This window comes from Adiantum capillus-veneris, chromosome 4 (assembly GCF_014529385.1).
Source record: "Adiantum capillus-veneris isolate H3 chromosome 4, ASM1452938v2, whole genome shotgun sequence".
Lineage (NCBI taxonomy): Eukaryota > Viridiplantae > Streptophyta > Polypodiopsida > Polypodiales > Pteridaceae > Adiantum > Adiantum capillus-veneris.
The window spans coordinates 55,716,739-55,738,210 of record NC_140934.1 but is presented as its reverse complement, the minus strand read 5'-3'; the positions used below and the strand labels follow the sequence as shown (position 1 = coordinate 55,738,210).

Genomic DNA, 21,472 nt, shown 5'->3' with positions numbered 1-21,472 from the left:
GAAACACCTGTTTGTGTTGATGGTCGCGCTTGATTTGAAGAGTGAGTCGAGATAAAGATTCCATGAAGGTAAAAATCCTAACAACAGCAACACGCTCCTGTACACACTAGGAAACACAAGGAATACCTCTAGGAGGCACATCAGTGGGAAAAGGTACCAACACTTATTGAACACACAAAAAAAAACATAAGGAACCCTAACCTAATTATTTGCACTCCCCCTACAGAGTCAAGGAAATAGGATATTGTAGAGATTGCGGGGAAACCCTAAGGCTAAACCCCTATCCTCGTCCTCGAGATAAACAAAGTCATCATCCATGAGACCATATGTGCCATCCGTGTAGTCATGTAAATCTTCTTCTTCATCATAGGTACCCATGTTTACTAAGAAGGTCAAGAGATGCGTATAGTCATCTTGGTCAAAAGGGTAGGCTTGTGCAATGGGAGATACACTCTCTACTAAGTATGGATCAGTCGTGGTCAAGAGACGTATCAGCCATTCTAACTCCTCGAAATTCTTCTCACATGCTAGCATACCTACCAAATCCCATTCACATGCAAGCACCGGAAAGACCATGTGAAACATTTGTGAAAAGTAACGAGGGTACCTCTCACCCAAGGCAGGAGTGGATGACTCTAGCGTACTAGCCATATCTGTACACGCAAATAGATGATGGTTATGTTAAGTATGGAGCCTGATTTACCCTTGTAATTTTCTGTGGTAAAAGCGCACATTTGTAAGGCCCCCATTCTAAGGAGAAGCCATCGTGCGTGAAGGAAAATCACTCACCGGAAACCAAAATTTTCACGGACAAGAATCAGGGGCAACTTTAAAGGCCTCAGGGATATTCTTTTTCGCCGTAATATTCTTTTTCGCCGGAATATTGTGGCCGGACGGCGGCCGGAAAGTGGTCGGAAAACAACCGGTCGGTTGGCCGGTGGCCGGTAGTCAATGGCCGATGGCCGGTGATCAGAAGTCAATGGCCGGTGGCCGGTGGCCGAATTCAAAAGCGGACTTGTCTTCTCAAGGGCGGCCACACATGGGTGGATTGGAGGGTCCGATTTGGACTTATTCGCACAAGGGCGGCTACACATGGCTGTCTCTCATAAGAGAGGGCAGCCCTTTTGGCCTATAAAAGGAGGCCATTTCTACACACATTTCATAGTGTGAAGTTGATGCAACAAGGTGAGTGTGAGGTGGTGAGATTGAAGCAAGGTGGGAGCTCCATTAAGGGTATAATCCCTTTGTAAACTACTTCTTGTTTTGAAGTACTAAAGCCATTGAGTGGCTGCTTTCCCGTGGACGTAGCCCACATTGGGTGAACCACGTATATCGTGTGTACTCTCTCTCGCTCTCTCGCTCTCTCTCTCTCTCTCTCTACTCTATAATCTCGTGTATATAAATATTTCTCTCTCCATTATACTATCATCTCTACCGGATAGTTGGGACAGCCTTGTGATGGCTGTAAGTAATTCTATCTCTGGCACAAATACTCTTAAGTTTGATGATGTTGTGGGTGTTCTCCTAAGCGAGGAAATGCGAAGGAGAAGCACATGAGAATCATCAAGTGTTGCACTATCAGTGGAAACAAGAAGAAGGCTTAAGGAGAGGTTCAAAAACCAAAAGGGTCGTGATCGCTCAAGGCGGAGCAAGTCACGCACAAAGTCAGTTCTTGAATGTTGGAACTGCGGCAAGAAGGGCCACGTCAAGAAGGATTGCTGGTCCAAGAAGAAGAAGGAGACAGAGTCTCAAGACAACAAGACAACATTGGAGGCCAATGTGGCAGGTAAAGTAGAGCAAGATGCTCTAATTCTCTCATTAGACAATGTGTCTAATTCCTGGATAGTATGTTCTGGGGCTTCATTCCATGCGACACCACACAAGCAACATTTCCAAGATTACACCAAAGGTAATTTTGGGTATGTATACTTGGGAGATGATGAAGCTTGCGAGATTATCGGCAAAGGTACAGTTTCTGTCAAAACTGCTAACGGAAATGAATGGAAGCTTAAAGATGTTAGGCATGTTCCTTCTCTTCGCAAAAATTTGATCTCTACAGGACAATTGGACGATGAAGGTCACAACATTGGCTCAAGTTTGTTCCTAAATTCCTTTGGAACGTGAGTATATGCCTCACAGCCAAAGACTCTGAGATGCTTGTATGAGGGCATTTTGCCTGACCATACCATCTCTGGCACTGAATCCTTCTGCAAAACCTTGCTAGGAGATCTATTTACAAGATGAACAGCTGTTGATACAGCTTCAGTCCAAAACCCATTTGGCAGCTGTGCATTAGACAACATACTTCTGACCTTCTCTTGTATGGTCCTATTCATCCTCTCAGCAACACCATTTTGAGGAGGATTGTAAGGAGCAGTAAGTTCACGTTTTATACCTTTTGACTCACAAAAGTCCTGAAAGGCCTTTGAAACATACTCTCCACCATTGTCAGTGCGTAAGCATTTAAGCTTCTTGCCACTCTGATTCTCCACAAGTGTCACAAACGTTTTGAAAACACTAAACGCTTCATCCTTGTGCTTGAGAAAGTAAACCCATAATTTCCTCGAGTAATCATCTATAAATGTCATAAAGTAAGAAGCTCCCCCTAGAGATATGTTAGGCATAGGTCCACACAAATCACTATGAACAAGTGCCAACTGTGTATCTCTTCTATTGCTTCTATGCTTATGTGGCTGCTGTGTTTGCTTACCATACAGACAATGTTCACGGAATTCAAAATCTTTAAATGAAAAGCCAGGAAAATAACCAGAACGAGACAAGATTTCCATTCCCTTCTTGGACATATGTCCTAACCGGCTATGCCACAAAGAAACGTTCGGCTGCTCGGTTACATTGATTACATTTTTAGAGACATTTGATACATAAATCATGTAAAGTCCTCCAGACTTTACTCCATGTGCTACTGTCATAGAACCCTTGGATATCTTGCACATGTTCTGTCCAAAAGTGGTGACGTAGCCAGCATCATCAAGTAAACCTGTGCTGATCAAGCTCTTTGTAATTGCGGGAACATGTCTCACATTCTTCAGCGTAAAAGAAGAGCCATTCTGAAACTTCAATTGAACATCTCCAACACCTAAGATCTCACATGTCTGCCCATTGCCTAGCCGAACATGATCTTTAGTGGTCACATAAGAGGTAAACCACTCCTTGTTTGGAGACACATGAAGTGATGCCCCTGAGTCTATAATCCAGTCACTCAGTGCATTTCCATCAGATGCTGTAAGAAGAGCTGAGTCCATTGTATTCTTCAAGAAGTAGATGTCTCCTGACACTAGACTGTCATCCTCTGCAACACTGTTTGTCACATTTATTTCTTGAATCTTCACTGAGGACTTGTTCTTCTCACCATGGTCTTCAGCTTTCTCTTTGCCTTTTTCTGCTTTCCATTCTCTGCAGTCTCTTTTCATGTGACCCTTCTTGCCACAATGGTAGCATTCTATGTCACTCTTGCCTTTAGCACTGCGGGACTTGCTACGAGATTGATTCCTCTTTCCACCTTTGTACTTTTCTTTGGTCCTTCCCCTGACAACTAAGGCTGTTACTTTGCCTTTGTCCATTGTCTTTCTATTGGTTTCTTCAGTAAGCAGACTTCCTTCTACACCTGCTATGTTCAAACCATCTGGAGGTGCAAAATTACTCAAAGCTGTGCGAAAAGTGTCCCAACTTTCTGGCAATGTGATCAACAGGAACATAGCTCTAACAGGTTCATCAAACTTGACACCTTGAGCTGACAACTGACTGTAGATTGTGTTGAATTCATTCAGATGATTGGACATAGGTGTCCCTTCTTTCATCTTCAAGTCAACAAGCTTCTTAAGCCAGTATACCTGTGAAGCTGCACTCTGATTCTCATAAAGATCACTCGGCTTTAACCATGCTTGATAAGCCGACATCTCGTCTGCTACATTGAAGTAAACGCTTTCTGCCAAAGTCAGCATAATGGTAGAAAGTGCCAATTCATCCATTTCGCTCCATTCATCTTCGTCCATATCTTCTGGTTTTATCCCATTGAGCTTTATAGGTTTTATCTGCTTCTTTTGTACCAACACGTGCCAAATCTCCTTCTTCCACAATGGGAAATTGGTTCCATCTAGCTTCTTGATATTGTAAAGAGCAGTGTCCTGTGATCCAGCCATAGCTACGCTTCACAGTAGTTTACTTTCCTGGGAAAAATTCGACAGAGTTTCCCCTGTAAACTGACCTCTGAACCAATATCAACCTGTCAAATGAACCAAGAAAGCTTCAGATTCTGCAAAAATTTTGACAAAGTCTCCTTTGTAAAATGGCTCTGGTGTACTAAAAACAGACCAAAAAACAGCTCCAAAAACCACTGTCTCTCTAACACTGTAAGCTGTGGGTAAACTTGTCCTACACCTGTACTGTCTCTGACTGTCCTGTCACTGTCCTGTAAGCATAGACTGCGACAATGCCTCAACGGCAGTAAAGCAAAGATGCAATCCCAACTGTCTAACTCAAAGTCAATACATCCTAGCTGCCTATCTAAGGGTGCTCGAGGGATCGCTCTAAGACCTGTATCACCGAAAGGATCTCAACATTCGAGAATCCCCCAACTCAATAAAACCTCACTCGAACCTCAACAAAGGCTGCAGTAAATCTGACAGTACATAGACTTCCCACAAAGTCATACATCCACAAATTTCCCACGGTATGCTTTAACCGCTGCGGCGGTTGTTTGCTGCGTGACTCACAGCCAGCAAACCCTCAACAGACATACATCATCTCTGACAATACATCCCATGTGGAAGTACCTGCAATGTCAGGATGAAATCTGGAATATCAAGCAGCAAACACAAGCTACCTGATGAACTAGTGGATGTCGCCTACAGTCTGTATGTAGATGCGCCCGTGTCGTATATGACACGCCTCCAAGAACTGTGAGCCGTCCTTCGATGTGTAGACAGCCACAAATCAACACTCTGGGAGTGTCGATATCCTCAGCACCTACAGTCGTAGGCCGAAAACCCCAAATTTGCAGAGTCGGATCTGCACCCGCTGAGACCACGTAGTCGAAAATGGCCTGCACAGAACTTTGTCGAAGCTGAACGGTGACTGAGATGACCTCAGAATGAAATTCTGAGCACACCAAGCCCTACGGGCTTCCCACAAGATTTGGGGCCGTGTCTTTGCTTGTCGAATTTCACTCCAATCTGAGCTGGTGACTCTAGCCTCCTGCAGTGCTGCCCCGAGCCTCGATCTGAGCTCTGATACCAGTTGAAGGAGTACGAGCGGAAGTGCGACGCGAGAGAGAGTGCGAGAAGAAGAGCACGACGGTATCGTGAACTCGCTCTACTGTAATGTGTAGAGCATAGTGAGTTCTTATTAGGTTTTAACAAAAGAATATGTGTACATACCTGGCGGCCCGCCCACTTACCTGGGCGACCACATTGGGCTTTATACCCCAACACTTGATTCATAGAAGTGATTCTCGGATGTGGTGGTTGCGGTCCTAGCACTAGAGGTGGTAAGGGTGTTGTTTGGACAACATTTTGAGCCCTAGGGACCATGTGTTGTGTTGTTTGTTCAAGAGGTGGGTCCGGCATCAATGCAGGCACTCGAGGTGTGTCTGTCCATGCTAAGTTTGGTCTATTGGCCATCGCGCGCTTAAATACTAAGCAATCCTTAGCTTGATGACCATACCTTCCACATGCATTGCAATTCCCATTGAATTTTACTCTAAAAGTAGGGCATTCACTGGTACTATGCGGTCCATAGCATACTGAGCACCATTGTTGCTCCCTTCTTGGATACATATGATTGTTCTACGGAGCACGATTGTCTCTAAGACTCTCTTGAATAGCCTTGGTGAGATCTTCTAAAGTCATCTCAGATATCTTTGGCTTCTTAGCAATAGGCTTTAGGGTCATTGGCTAATGTCCTGATGCTTGCGAGCTAATAGATTTAGTCTCAACAGACACTCTTTCTCCTTGAATCATTAAATTATCCTCCAATTGGATCGCATTGGTGGTGACTGCTTCCCAAGTGGTGATACCTCTAATGACTAGGCCATTGTAGATATCCTCATGTCATAATCCCCTCATGAATCTATCAAGCAATTGGTTATTGTTGAAGCGCTCATTTGGATTACAACGAGAATTCAAATGCTTCAAGCAACTTATAAAGTCTCTCATCGACTCTCCTTCCTCTCGTTGGGCTTTCTGGAGCTGAGAGGCTACACCCCAAAGCACTCCCTCTCATATGCATTCTTTTAAGAACAGTCTCCTAAGAGTAGGGTAAATCGTTTTCTCTTCCACCCTTAGGATTCTATACGAATCCCCAGCCTTTCCACTTAAGGTTAGGCTTAAAGCATTGCTCTTATGTAGGTCATTGTGTTCTCCTAGAGAATCGCATATTTGTTCAAACACTTCGATATGCTTTCTCACATCCCCGTCTCGACTAAATTTTTGTGTGAGCTTGGCTATTTGTACTGCCTTACTTCTAGGCTCTCTATTAGGCGTGTAACGCATATTCTCAGCAATAGATCGACTGATAGCTTGAGCAAATGTTGCCAAGTCACCTAAGTGAGCAAGCACCGTGGGTGGAGGTGCTCCAGAGACTACATGTGAAGTAGGTATTGGCATCGGGCTTGGTGCATAGGAAGCCCTTGGGTTCCAGGTTGGGTGCAATGTTGTGCCATGTGGTGGTCCAAAGTTCATATGCGTGGCCCTAGGCATAGCAGACGTCGGATGTGACATGCTAACGCTAGCCGGTATAGTCCCATGGAAATAAGAACTTGGGTGTTGTGGTTGTGGAGTATAGGTAGTTGAAACAATGGGAGGGGTAGGGACTACATGAGTACGAGGACCCATGGGTGTATACGATTGGTACACACTTGTAGGTACTATTGCAGGCATTGAGCTACCATGTAGCGGTGCTTTACTAACAAATGAGGTCCATGGCGTGTTTCTCGGCATCATTGGGGTAGGCACGGTAGCCGTGGTGTCATCAAGGGAAAGATGAGCTAGACTTGGAAAGGTGAAGCTATCACTTGTGGGCTCAGATTGCACTGAGATCCCTGGCGAAACAACATATGGAGGATCCATCGGACTTACCGAGGGAGTCTCCATTTGCGATAAGGTCAGTTGTTTAGCCTTTCCTGTATCCCAGAATCTCATGAGACCCATTGAAGGCATGTTGATCCCCTTGTTCTGTCTTTAACTCAATGACCCTATGGATGACCTCACAAATTCTTTGTTGTTGATCCTCCACACTAGTAGCACCCATTGTGGATTGTAGAACATCTAACCAACCCACGTGATAGGTGTGACCTGTATATAGGTCGGTCAGAGTTTCCGTTTGTAGTTCGTACTCCCAATTCTCATTTAAGAACACTCCATCTAGGATTGAGGTGCTAGGGGTGTCCTTTGAGCTAGATGCAGTAGAGGTTGCCCTTTAGCAGTTGCTAAGTCAGGAGCACTTGATTGCTCTCTTAGCAAGGATATTGACATAGGGGCTTTCGCTTTTAACTCTCTTCGTTGCTCCGTCTTGCGTAAGCTCTCGACTTCCTTTTCCCTCACTGCAAGGATATATCGCTCAACCTCTTGCACTTCAGCAAGGCTTCTACCGTCGGGTAATATGACCTCGGAGGAAAATAACTCTGAAGAGTCAGGAGGTGCAGTGAATGAAGTATTCACGTGTACATTCTCTAACGGTATAGGATCTACGTTGGTCACGAATGGAGAATTTACTTCCCCACCCCCCTCATTTACATCATTAGCTCCATGTTCGGAGCGAGTGGCTCTACTAAAGGTTTCCTTCAGGCGGCTAAGCACGCTCGGCCCGGACCGCGGGCCCATCGCATGCATGTATTGGCTTGAGCTATCGGGATTAGGCATTGGGAAACCCTCCATGACGTCGTAGTCAGAGGAAGAGTCACCAGCCGCTATGTTCGGGTCTTGGTTTGTACTACCTTGGGTCCCCGCCGAGGGTCCGGAACCTAAAGTAGGTGGATATTGAGAACTCGCGTAAGTCGAAATTCTCTCTAGTTGCTCCGTCTCTAGCACACGACCAGAGCACAGATGCATGTGCATTTGGCACCTTACAAGCGTTGACGAATAACCTCGATGGTTAACCGCTTACCTTTTTTAAACGTCCGTTTTTATTCGTGTTTTTTATGTTTTTAATGTTTTTTAATGTTTGATTTTTTTTATTAAAGTGTGTGATAGCTCGAAATGAGCGTATCACTTAGAGGATCGTTGTGTGCTTTACAGCACAATTTTCGGACATCTGAAGTTCTGTCGGTCCTCAAAAAAACAATTTTTAGCTACGTGTGAAGCTAAAATTCGTAACTTTAAAAGGCGACTGAAGCATAGGCCTGAGCGTGAGCTTGGGCTTGGGTCTGAGAGATATTCCCGATTCCGATCCTACCTTTAAAATTTTTATTTTATTATTTTATTTTTTTAAAAGGATAAGGTTGTCGCGGCCTGCGCAAGAGCACACACACTCTACCTACCCACTTCTAACTAATACACCTACTGTTATACACTAACACACTCTATTAGCTCTCACAGATCTACTTCCTACTTATTGTACACAGAAAACTAACAACCTTAATACACAAATAAACACAGTACCTTTGAAAACTCCATTAACAAAAAAAATACACAGTACAACACCAAATCCTTCTTCTCAACACACACACACTCCTTCCCTACCTTTCCTACAATAGAAATTGCACCACAGAAGAAGCACAGAGTGCCATTCAAGCTTAGTGTATGGCAATCCCCGGCAACGGCGCCAAAAATGTGTGCGTATGTCGCACGTGTCAATGCAAGGAACTTGCTGATACACCGTGTGCAAGCCACAAATGGCTCCAAGCACACAACAAGCCTAAACTAATAAGCTCAAAGATGGCGTTGGTATGTCACTCACCGCTCTACGCTTGCTTCGTGGAGGATTCCTCGTCACGAAGAAGAGGGAGACGCCGCTACACCGCGCTCAACTGCCTCGCCGTCGTCGTGCCGCAATGCTCGATCACACTCTCACTCTCTCACTCTCTCTCTCACACACACACACACACACACAAGGAGAAGAAGAAGAAGAAGATGGAGATGGAGCAAGAGCACTCTTTAATTGCACAAATGAGAGAATGAGTGAATTTTAGGTTTAGTTGACTTTTATATGAGCTCGCCCCATTCACACTTGGACGCCCATGCTTAGCCAACTAATCCCTTGAATGTTCCAATTAGAGTGCGCCTCTCATCGGCGATCACTCTTACCCTTTTCCTATTGGACCGACAAGCCCGGTACCTGACTCTACCAAGTAAATAATACAACGTTCGTCGTAGGTGATATGGTGTCCGTGAGCCGTGAGGATTAAGAGTGTGTTTAATGCAAGTATGGATGATAATGAGTTTCTTTCTTCTTTGTCACCCCAGCAAAGACAGTGGTACGTGGAGCATCTTCGCTCTGGAGCACCATCATGCGTTCCTACACCTTTAGCGTCTCCCTCTGTTTTGGAGCATTCATCGAGCTCCAAAGCTTCGATGTCGACGAGATGATCTTCACACTCGTTTAGACACCGGCACTCTAGTTGTGGCAGCAGTGGTTGTTATGGGGATGCCGCCGCCGATGCCTCGACACCGCCTCGTGTTCGATGAGGCTCTTTACCCTCCCCTTTTTTGCCCGCCCCCACAATAGCCACGGCATCACCATCTACACCAGGTTTTGTGTGGTTGATGGCCATTGCTTGCAGCCAAACACCACTAGCTACTCCTTCAGGAGGAGTCACTTCAATTGACACTCCTGGCTTCGGAGCCCAGACACTAGTGGAGACACATGACGTTCGTACCCCCATCGACACGTTGCTAGACACCCCTGCTGGGACACCCAGGTTCACGTGTCACCAACGAGAGAGCTTGCCTTACTCCGTCGACTTCAGCAACGGCATCATCTTGGATGATGAAGGCAAGAAGGTGATCTCACACATGCGCGGTCTTTGCTGTCACATGTTTAGACACTACATACTAAACACCTGGATTGAAGTACCAATTGATTTAAAAAACAGAGTCATCAGCATGCTGCATGACGAGTTTTTCGTTTCAACACGGGATGACCGCTTGAATAAAGACCTGATGAAGGTTCCAATGCACGAATACTGCAAGCAGAAGCTACTTAAAATGCAAAAAGCAATTAAGCATGGGTGGAACATACCAGATTGGCTGGTCAAAGAAGATTGGAAGAATGCGCAGAAAGTAGCGCGCAAGAATCCCGACAAGTGGAAGCAACAAAAGGAGGCAGCCAAAGCGCGAGTAGAGGCAGGGAGCTCGCACCACTTGGGGAGTAGCGGGTGGGCATCATTTGAGGCCGATTTTGTAAGTGTTTTCGCATTGCTCTTTAGGTTTGATAGTTTAGGGCTTAGGGGTTTTTAAATTCTAACATAATGGATTCTTTGTATATTTTGACAGTGGTCACTAACAGGACGTGAACCCACACCATATGAGCGCGTGTACGCAGGCAGGAAGGGCTTAAACGTTCTGATGGACATTCTGAGTTCTTGTGGCGGCATGGTTAGTATTAGGATTTACTCTTTTCTATTTGTTGTATTGTTTTATAAATTATATGTTTATACTTACAGAAAGTTGTCTTATTGTTTTTTTTTGCAGAATCCGACAGATACGTCACTTGGACTCGATGAGACATGTGACTAGACGACGTCAGTCTAGCCGTAGCTAGATAGCATTAGTTTCCTTTTGTCATAGCATATATATCATGAGATGAAGTTTATACGTCTTTTTGTAACTATTGAAAAACCATGCATATTTTTTCAATGATGACAATGGTGTTGTAACTATTACATTTGCAAAGTTTAACAATCAAGTGATTTTGCCTATGATGTACAATTATCATTGATTTACTTTCGTCAATTTACTTTTGTCAAATTTGTATCTTTATTCTGCAAACAATAATACTATGGATGATGGAGTTAATGGTTATATTGTCTTGTGGGTGACTACTTTGGGTCTATATCTAAGCTTGCACTTTCTTTCAAAGGTGAATCTGAGCTTATCTTCGATTCATTTAGGTTACCTCAATTATTGAAACATTCAATATGGTTGATGGGTGGAAGGCCATTCAATGTCCTGCCACCAAAAAAAAATTCTCTCAGACGTCGCTATATAAGGCTCTACAACGTCGCTATAAACGTCGCTATAGGTGACCTATAAACGTCACTATGATCGTCGCTATAGGCGTCGCTATATAGCAATGCCTATAGCGACTTATATAACGACGATTATAGCGACGCTCATAACGACGTTCCTGTATCAACGCTGTTAGTAACGGTTTTAGCGACGCCAAGGAGTATAAAAACCCAATGTATTTTCATCGCTAACAACGTCACAAGTGCACACAACCTCTTGTAGTGTTTGATTACTCTTTGGTTATTCCTGCTACTTTGTACATCACTACCCTTATACTCTCATTTAGCTCCTTTGTACATATTCTCCTTATACTCTCATTTAGCTCGTGAGTCCTGCCATCTCCTTATTTCTTGCTCCTACAAGATTATTTTGATTTTTATGCATTGATATAATACCAACACTTATCCTAGAAGTGGCTTGCCAAAATTCTTTCTCTTCTTAGTCTTTCACCTTGGCTACTACTACAAGATTAATGGTTTGTGCCCATATACACTTCAAAAGTAAATCTTGGAACCATTCTACTTTCATTCTTCCATTACCCTTTTGAAAAGGGATAACTTGAATTTGCTTAGGTATGACTTTTGTCTAACTCTTTCTAACAAAAGTTTAGGCCTTTGGGGGTTTTGGGGGGGGGGGGGGGGGGGGGGAGAGAGAGAGAGAGAGAGAGAGAGAGAGAGAGAGAGAGAGACTCGCCCAACATAGAATTAAAATAGTCCTTGAATATGCCTTGGTTAGAGGGTTTTGTGTGGTGGGGTGGATGGAGAGAGAGAGAGAGAGAGAGAGAGAGAGAGACTCACCCAACATAGAATCAAAATAATCCTTGAATATGCATCATTGAAAACAAGAATTGCATGTTTCTTTTACGGGCTTCATTGAGAGTTATTCCGCATCTCCAAAAGTCAAGATACCATTAGAACTTTGGTCCTTGAACTGACCTTTCATCTAATTGTTGGGATCATCATATGCCAACACATGGCTATGCACGACTCATGACATGGCTTTGCCGATGTGGGATCCTACATGTCATTGTGCAATTTTCATTCTACATGGTAAAGAGAGTTCTCGATCACTCAAATAGTATACAATTGTAGGGGAGAATAATCAAGACAATTCTAGCAATGAATTTTTAGATAATTACTTCATATGATTGACAAGGTCACTATAGAGGAAACCAATGACTAATACTAACATATATATCAGTACTATCAAATAAAGAAAACCCCCTATTCATGGATTGCAAGAAGCTGAAAATAAAAGTTGTGCAACAATAGAGACTTCGAGGTGAGAGACCAGATGGAAGTGAAATTCTTCAAGAGAGAAGAGGATGGGTATCATGTGGTATCCTTGATAGTGTGGATGTGAAGCAAGATGAACACCACTAGCTACATGAAGCTCTATAACACAAAATGCCAAGCTCCTTACATTTGTTCTTTTGTTAAGCCTTCCCCTCTTGTTCTGGGTTGGCCCTCCTGTCGTGGATCGAATCACTCAAGAAGTGAAGCAACATCCTCCTCCACATTCTTCTTCCATTCAGCTTATCTCCACTTCTTTCCTCAAGATTATATTCACTAAATCAATTACGACTTTAGGCCCATTTTTTGTCATTTACTCAATTAAGCACGACAAATAGCTTTAAACTTATCTATTGACTTTGAATAATTTTAAGCCTATCATTGGCATTGCTTAATTAGTGCTCATTGGAGCAAACAGGGGCAAGAGACTAAATAGATCATCAAGTATGCATTGAGCATCGATAACGATGCCAAGAAACATATTGTGTGCAAAAAAACATAGATCCGCATGCACCCGCACACATACACACACAAGCCATAAGATGCTTAATAACATCTACCATACTATTCTTTCTCCTATCAAAAGTAAAGACAATCATACATGGAGTTTCAAAATCCATGAACCTTGATCAATGTACACTCGACCTAAATAGGATCTAAAGACACAATTCAATGTTGTGCCTAAAACAAAAAGCTAAAGTATAAATGTAACATTATCATATATCTAAGATTTAAGGATTCACTAAATGGATTCCTACAAAATATACCTTAATCTTGAACCTGGCAGCAGAGGATTGATTTTTGTCACAATGCTACTACACAATGGTCCTCCTTTTTCTCACCTACAAAATGGGAACAAATTTTCTTTGTAGCACTTGATACTCTCTCTCTCTCTCTCTCTCTCTCTCTCTCTCTCTCTCTCTCAAATGTGTCTTTTTACAATTGTACTTCATAATTGGCTTGTAAAGGCCCATGAAACTTTCCTAAGATCTCTATTAGACACAGCATAGCATTCTTCTAAGGTCCCCTGTTTTGTTACCCCCATTTGACTCTGATATGGAAGGATCTAACCTTGACAAAAAGTAGATGATTCCTGATGTTGTACACACCCCACAACATCCAAACACCCTAGTGATTGTAGGCAAAACTATATTGCTTGGTCTTGGTATTACATTGAAAATAATGTTTTTTCATAACTTAGTTTCTTTCTAGAAACACATACACACAAAAATTGGAGGATGCAACCAATTTTACATTCAAAGAAAAGTGCCAGATATGAGCACATCCACAATACAATTTAAGCTTTGTCATGTATAGTGTGTACAACGTCCTATGCCCACGGTTCCGCCTCAAAATATGTTAGTGTAGCATGTGAGTTCACCCAGAAGATTTTTAAAAAACTTCAATAGTTAAAGAGCTACATTTAAAATGAGGCTTTGAAACTAAAAAACTAAAAAAAAAAACTACAACTTTATGAAAGAAGAGGAGTCAACTTATGGAGGAATGTGTGAATAGAAGGAGTTTAAAAATACCTTTCGAATGCACGTGATATGCATGATTTTTGAAAGGTGGACCCCTCGGGGTACTATGATATGATATATCCACATGCTTTCCATTAATGGGTGTAGAACTAGGTAATCAAGCACACAAACTTTACACTTTGTACATAGACACACATAAGCACGCATGATTACAAAGGTTTGATGCTAAATTTATTTATAAGGATGCACAACAGACTTAGCCAGTAGAATGGCACACATGATGCATTGACATTAGCCATAATGAAGTCCAGCATCAGAAGAAGTATTATAGGGGATGAATGAGTACATTATAATTAAAGGTAGAAAAATCTTCTCAATTTGAATTGGTGCTAACTTGAAAAAAACCTTTGCAAATATTATCACTTATGAAGAAAAATACAAATATACACTCAGGCTAGGCATACATCCACAAGACACTATAACCATAAGGTTTGTTAGGCCTTAGATGACTAAGTACTAGCACATCCCCACTAAAATCGCAACAGTGGCTGTAAATATAGGTAGCAATTATGCCCCACATTTCCAAAAACGCATACAAATGCACGCCACTTACTAGAGTATACATTAATATACAGGCCTCCATATCGAGTTTCTAGCATGGGTATAAGATGGAAGGTGGAGAAAACCATCTTACTAAAGACATCAAATATTAACATTTATTGCAAGAAGTTTATGATGACGACACATGTACAAGTTCAGTCTCTAACAAATAGCATAGATTGATTGAAGCATGCTTTTTAAGGATTGCTCCAACTCTAAAACCAGTCTGATTTGAATGGGTGGTTATAGTGTTGTTGGTTTTCTCAAATTCTAGCCCGTACAAAGACACCATATACACAAGAAGTTTTGGACAAATTCTCACAATAATTCCCACATTACCTCAACATCATGAGCTTCTATGAGAGAGGCACCGCATACCTAGCAAGGTACGATTGGGGGCAGGGGACCGCCGGCCCGGTGGGGGGGCCGGTGGTCCCCTGCCCCCAATCGTACCTAGCTAGGTATGCGGTGCCTCTCGAGCAAAAGCTCAAGATGTTATTCATTATATGAAAAACACTTGAAAAGACTCCGTTTCCTACATGAGAAAATTTTTGAATCTTCTTGTGATAAGCATTACATTCTTGTGAGTGTTGATGATATTTGAGGGTATGGCACTAAAAGGTGGGTCTACCTTGTGTATCCTCAAAGCTATTAATAACAAACTGAAAAGCCACAGACTACAGTTGTCTACATAAGACAAATTTTGAAACTTTCCAAACATCTATGTGTTCTAGTCTCACCACTGTGTGTTCAAGTCCCACCACGGGCCACTCAAAGGAGAGCCCCACCATAGACAGAAGTTATATTTCCAAAGAAGGACTTTACTCTCACTGAAATGGGTTTGGCTTCTTAGTTATACATGAACTTGAATCCAAACCTTCTCGAAGAGCTATGTGTTCAAGTCTCATCACCAAGTACTTAGAAAAGATAGTAGAAGGCCAAGGGGTAGATTATCCTCTTAGCTCCAATGTTAGCGGAAGTTATAGTTCAAAAAAGGGACCTAACTTCCATTAAAATGGGTTTGGCTTCGGTTTTATGAGCTTGAATTCGAGCCTTCTATAGGAGAGTACTTGGTTAATGCCTATTTTACAAGAAATAGGAAGAAAAATAGTCATCATCTTGCCATGTGGGATAAATAGACAAGTTTAATCAACTTGCCACTGTGGGATAAATTAACAATGACACTCTACAGGAAAGAAAATGCTAGAGGAAAAATAAGCAAAAGAAAAGCACAAATGTATCAATGTACACCCCACCATTTTTTTTTATATATGAACACAAAATGTCTTTGGACTTTCCATTTTCATGGGTCTTTCCATTTCCTAAACTACCCTTCACTTATGCATTTAAGATATTTTGAGAGGATTTTATTTTTCCGAGATTGGGGAGACCTAATCCAATCGTCCACAATCGCTCCCAAAAGTCATTGGCTAAGAAAATGTAGAGAGAAATAGAACAGGACGTCGGAAAAAACCATGGTGCCCACACAAGAAGTTTTGGACAAATTCTCACAATAATTCCCACATTGTGACTTACCTCAACATCATGAGCTTCTGCTCGAGAGGCACCGCATACCTAGCCGGGTACGATTGAGGGTAGGGGACCGTCAGCCCGTACCCGGCTAGGTATGCAGTGCCTCTCGAGCAAAAGCTCATGATGTTATTCGTCGTATGAAAAACACTGGAAAAGACTCCGTTTTCCTACATGAGAAAATTTCTAAATCTTCCTGTGGGGGTCCAATGTAGAATTGTATGAAGGGATGGGGAGCAGCTAGAGAGCATACCGCAGAGAAGCAGGAGGATGTGAAGGCAGCAATCCAGTATGTCGTGGCAGAGAGCGCGAGCTGCCTGCCTTGTGATGCGTCGCTGTTGTCGGGGGGTTGGCAGCTGATCTGAAATATTCGTATTTGAAGCGAAGGAAGGTAGGAGTTCCTCACTAGAAGTTGCTGTAGAAAGTATTGTCATAGCTCGTTATCAGACTTTGCATGTGTGCTTGAGGAAGAGAGAGAGCGGTGCGAGAGAGAAAGGGAGGGAGGGAGGGTGGTTTGAACTGAGAGAGAGAGAGAGGGAGGGAGGGAGCGAGCAATATGGAGTTGAACGGGAACGCGTACGCATTTTATTGTCAGTCGCCCCGGTAAGCTCTCTCCAACAGCGACGAGAGAGAGAGAGAGAGAGAGAGAGAGAGACTCAACTAAAATTTAAGAGTAGTAGTAAGTACTAAAGAGACTACACTGAACAAAATTTAGTACACGGATAGAAAACCAAAAAGTTACATCAGGATTCAGTAACTCCCTTCTCACAGATTATCACCTACAAAGCACTATCAAGTTTCCACGAGCCTTATACATCAAAGTCAATTTCGCTTGCACACGAGCGAGAAGTATGTTGGACTTGGCCAGAGTGTGGTGGTCAGTCTCCAATCATCAAGAAAGGAGGGGGGGAACTATCTACTTCGTCTGAGTCTACCTTCTTCAATGAGCTAACTTTTATCTCCAAATGCAGGTCACATTTTGGAAAAGCCCATGATAACCAGAATATCGAGCTGGGCCTTCAGAAATTTTTGGGCATTCCAGATAGCCTTACGAAGAATCGATCTCGGAGGAGTTGATTGTATAACTAAGGGGGAAAGAGATTACACCGGTCTCTAACTTTAGCTATTTCCCAAGGTGTGAGGTTGTATATGGCAAAAAGAGTGTCGTCTAAAAGCTAGCTTTGGGAGTTTGAAGACCATAAATCCATCTAGACCCTTACGCCTTTGTTATGAACACTAAGAGAGGCTTTGAAAGTGGGGAGAGGAATTTCAAGGGATGGCCATAAGACCGAGTCATTAGGAGGGATAGATAAACTATGGTTGGATAGACAATAATCTGAAGGAATGGTCTGAACCTGCTCTAGGCAGCCCACAAAGCTCTGAGAAGATCTAGCCCATTTCTTAGGGAGATGAACTTACTGTGAGAGGATAGTCGTTGTTGGAAGGTTAGTCCAATCCTTGTTATTACCATCCAATCTAAACATGTCAAGGTGTCAAAAAAGGAGGAAAGACCACTCTTTCTGAAGAGAGTTGAGGGTTAAAACCACAAGCTTGCAAGCCAGCTTGTTGGCAAGGCGAGAGAGAGTCGTGATCCCTAAACCCCCTTTGGATTTGGGAGAAATGGGCCAACTAACTTTGGAGATTCTCCTTACAAAAGGATCCCTATCCCATAAAAATGTCTTACATATCTATTCCACATGTAGTAACACAAGAGAAAAAATATTACATAGGCCAATAGATAGTGGCTACTAACCACTAGTCTATCGGCTATGGAGCTTTGAAACCCTATCCACGAGGTGAGTTTCACTTTGAACTTGGCACAAACCCATTCCCACCCCTAGGCAAGGGAGACCCCCAATCCCATGGGGATACCCATCAATGCAAATATCTTCCCCTCCTTGATGACCTTGCAACCCTTGTTAAGGTCCCATTTGGGAATGGGGATGAGGGAGAAAATTCTAATTTTGGTGAGTTGATATTGGATCCTAAAGAGCACAAAAAATGTCCAAGTCCTACCATAAGGCTTTGATGGAGTTCTCCTCCTGAGCTAGTGAGCAAGTAACACGTTGGTGTCATCTATGAATTGGGATAGAGATTGTTGGTTCAAGGAGCTGGGCAAAGTGATGCCTTTCATCAACCCCAATCAAATGCCTTGTTGAATGAGACAATTGAGCCCATATGCTCTGATATTGCAAACAACAAGGGAGTTACAAGGAAACCTTGCCTAATTGATCAGTTCAAAGGGAAGGGAATAGAGAATAATCCATTGACTGTGACTCTCGCCACCTAGCATTCCCTAGTAGAATTATTTCAAATTTGATTGTGCTCTTATGGTCAAAAGATTTAGTACGAAGAGTAGTAGTAAGTACTATAGAGTTTAACCTGAAGAAAAATCTCACATTTTTACACTAATTTTCTTAAATTTTAGGTGAGATTATTCCTTTTTCTCTTTTTCCTAAGGCCCAAGTCCCCATTGTTGTGTTAGGACCTCACATATATCTACCCTTCTTAAGGCATTTTTTTGCCAAATGAAGGTCAAAAAAATTATGGGTCTACATAGTTCCTATTATTGATCTTTTAGATAGCTCTTTGAGTGAGTTTGAGGAAAAACCAAAGGTCCATTCTTCTAAATATGAGAAAGGTAATGACGAAGAAATAGTAAACAAATATATCTTTTTTGGCAACCATAGCAACCATGCAATAGATGAAAACATGGAGGGATTTTTTGTATTACACCCAGAGAAGTTTCTATGGAAATCACTTTACAATGTATTCTTTCAACTAAGCATAAGTTCTAGCTTCATCACACTACAGATGCGATCAAGATACTACAAACTAGATTGACATTAGAATGTAAAGCATATAGGTGGTGGATGCTTCTCAAAGAGCAGGGCATCATACCATGCACATGATCTACCAATGAGAAGGATAGAAATTGGACAACATGGGATAAGTGTCATACGCGACAGCATAAGATATTGCTTGAATACATCTTGCATTATAGAGATGCTATTCTCAAGCTAGACGTCTTAATGGGTGCAAGGGCTCGTTCATGGGTTAAATCCTAAGCTTAAGAAGCATGTTAAAATTGAGGATGCCAAAACTCTTGAAGATTTATAGCGCAAGGACATATTCATGATGATCTTGATGAAAAATTGTTGCATAACACACATATCCCCAATAGTTCCCATGCATAAGTATGTCATGGTGATCATCAAGCACATAATCAAAGAAAATTTGTGGTAGCCTCATATGATGCATCCAAAAATCCCAAGGTCCCTAGAGGCCATCTTTCATTTGAGGAATTCAAAAAGGCAAAGAAGATACATTATGTTTTACTTGCTTGGGAAGTGGACATGGAAAAAAGAATTGTCCCAAGGGGATATCAACTAACTAGGATAAGGAAAAAGTTGTACACATGTTGCAATTGCTTCCCTTGGGAGAGTGCATCCTATTTGTGAGCTTTTTTTTCATGATTTTGCAATTTTGTTTTTTTAATATTTTTGCCACTACTGTATTTTCATCAAAGTTACACATTGATAAGTGACCTACGTCACAACAACTAACATTATATAAAAATGGATGGTTAAACATGTGGGTTGCATACAAGTGAAGATAATGAAGTGGATACTGGGGAAAAATTGCATAAGAGTATAAAGTAAAGAAACCTACCAATAACCAATACAATAGCCAAAAAGATTACATACTTGGGGCCGCCGGGGGGGGGGGGGGGGGGGGGGGGGGTGTCACTATATGTAAAACCTATACATTCTACACGCTCAAGGACTATTTATAGAACCCTCATATGTGAGTTTTTCACCAATAAAAGAGACCCTTTTCTTATTCAATTTGTAAATTTTCTTCAAGATCATTTTTTCGACACCCTTCTGTATTTGAAAATGTAAGAAAATATAGAATAAAATAACCCTTACCATTGAACCCACGTTATAGACATTTTTTTATTCTAATGTCCCCCGGACATTGCACAGAGGACACCGACACAAGAGCCAACCTTTAAACAAAACTATCATGATCTAGTGGTAGCCCTAGGAAATAAGTGTTTGAAGTTAAATTCAAGGTAATGTTGTGGGTGACCAACAAACAAATCATAGATGGATGACCTATCAAAAAGTTTTTAATTACCATATCCAGTATGATTATATCAACAACATTGATGAAAGAGCTAACATCAAAAATTGCATCCAATTCATTTATAGAATAGAATGCACCTTACGTGGTTGACTCAAACAAAAGGAAAGGAATGTGGGTGTCAGTGTAAGTTGATGTATGACCATGTGTTCCTTGCATTGAAGGCCAAGATTGTGCACGTACACACAATACATATGTTTGCAGGCAAGAAATATCTTTTGAGCAAATTCTCTCTTTTTAAAAATCAGGACATGTGCAACTAGGCTCTTCTTTGATGTGAACATCATAACATATCTTTGTGAGTAATCAAAAAAGGTTGTGTAGCCTTTGTGTTAATGTAAACTCCTCCATCAAGGTCACAACCATGCTTGTGCGCTTTGCCGCACGTGTCGGAGGCTAAGAACTTGCCAAAACACCATGTGCAAGCCACGAACCACTGCAAGCTCACAACTAGACAAAGGGGAAATGGTATGTCACTCACCCGCTCAATGCTTCCGTCGTGAAGGATCATGTGCTGTGAAGAAGAAGGAGCCGTTGTCGCCACCGTGCTCAACAGCCACGCCGCCGCCTATGCTCTCTCTCTCTCTCTCTCTCTCTCTCTCTCTCTCTCTCTCTCTCTCTCTCTCTCTCTCTCTCTCTCTCTCTCTCTCTCTCTCTCTCACACACACACACACACACACACACACACACACACACACACACACACATAGAGCCGAAACCTAGTCTCGTCTCTGCTCACCAAATAGCCTTCAAACTCTGCGCATCTCCCCTAGGCGAGGGCGACCTTATGGGGACGTTAACCCACAAGCCCTGCCCAATGCCAAGCCTGATTCTGCTGCGGTGCTCGTCATCGTACAAGGTCGTTTTGGTCCAGGATCTGCTGTGACCTGCACCCTGCTCATCAGCATACAAGGTTTGGTTCAAGAGACTCTCTCTCTCTCTCTCCCCCTCTCTCTCAGCCCGTCGAAACTAAGCCCCATCTCTACTCGTCGAAAAACCTCATTCCTCTACTACCCCGCCGCCACAAAGCATGGCAATGCTTCCACTCCACAAAATTTAAATCAAAACAAGCCCTTGATCCCAGGCAATTTCAACAAGAATTCCCTCGTAGCGTGATGTCGTCCTTTGGTACCCCTATTGCATGCAAGAACTTTCTTGCTATGGCAGCGGCACCAAGGAAGGACCCCGTTGCCTACCAAGAATCATGAATCACAACCCTTGAGGCTCATTTCAAGAA

General features: G+C 42.5%; 1 protein-coding gene across 4 annotated transcripts; it reads right to left on the bottom strand.

Annotated features, from left to right (window-relative positions):
- Positions 1-11,994: 11,994 nt before the first annotated feature.
- Positions 11,995-16,623, bottom strand: LOC147459204 (uncharacterized). Of its 4 annotated transcripts, none has more exons than XR_015187721.1 (4): positions 16,340-16,620; positions 13,243-13,317; positions 12,606-12,751; positions 11,995-12,225 (listed from the first exon to the last, which is right to left on the bottom strand). XR_015187721.1 is itself a non-coding variant. In XM_086509789.1 (3 exons), the coding sequence occupies exons 1-2, from the start codon at positions 16,518-16,520 to the stop codon at positions 13,280-13,282; spliced, it is 219 nt and encodes a 72-aa protein (XP_086365915.1). In that variant the 5' UTR covers positions 16,521-16,623; the 3' UTR covers positions 11,995-12,730; positions 13,243-13,279. The 4 variants fall into 4 exon arrangements, 2 of the variants coding, with proteins under 2 accessions (XP_086365915.1, XP_086365914.1); XR_015187722.1 differs by having other exon boundaries at positions 11,995-12,199; XM_086509789.1 differs by having other exon boundaries at positions 11,995-12,730; positions 16,340-16,623.
- Between the last annotated feature and the right edge of the window lie 4,849 nt (positions 16,624-21,472).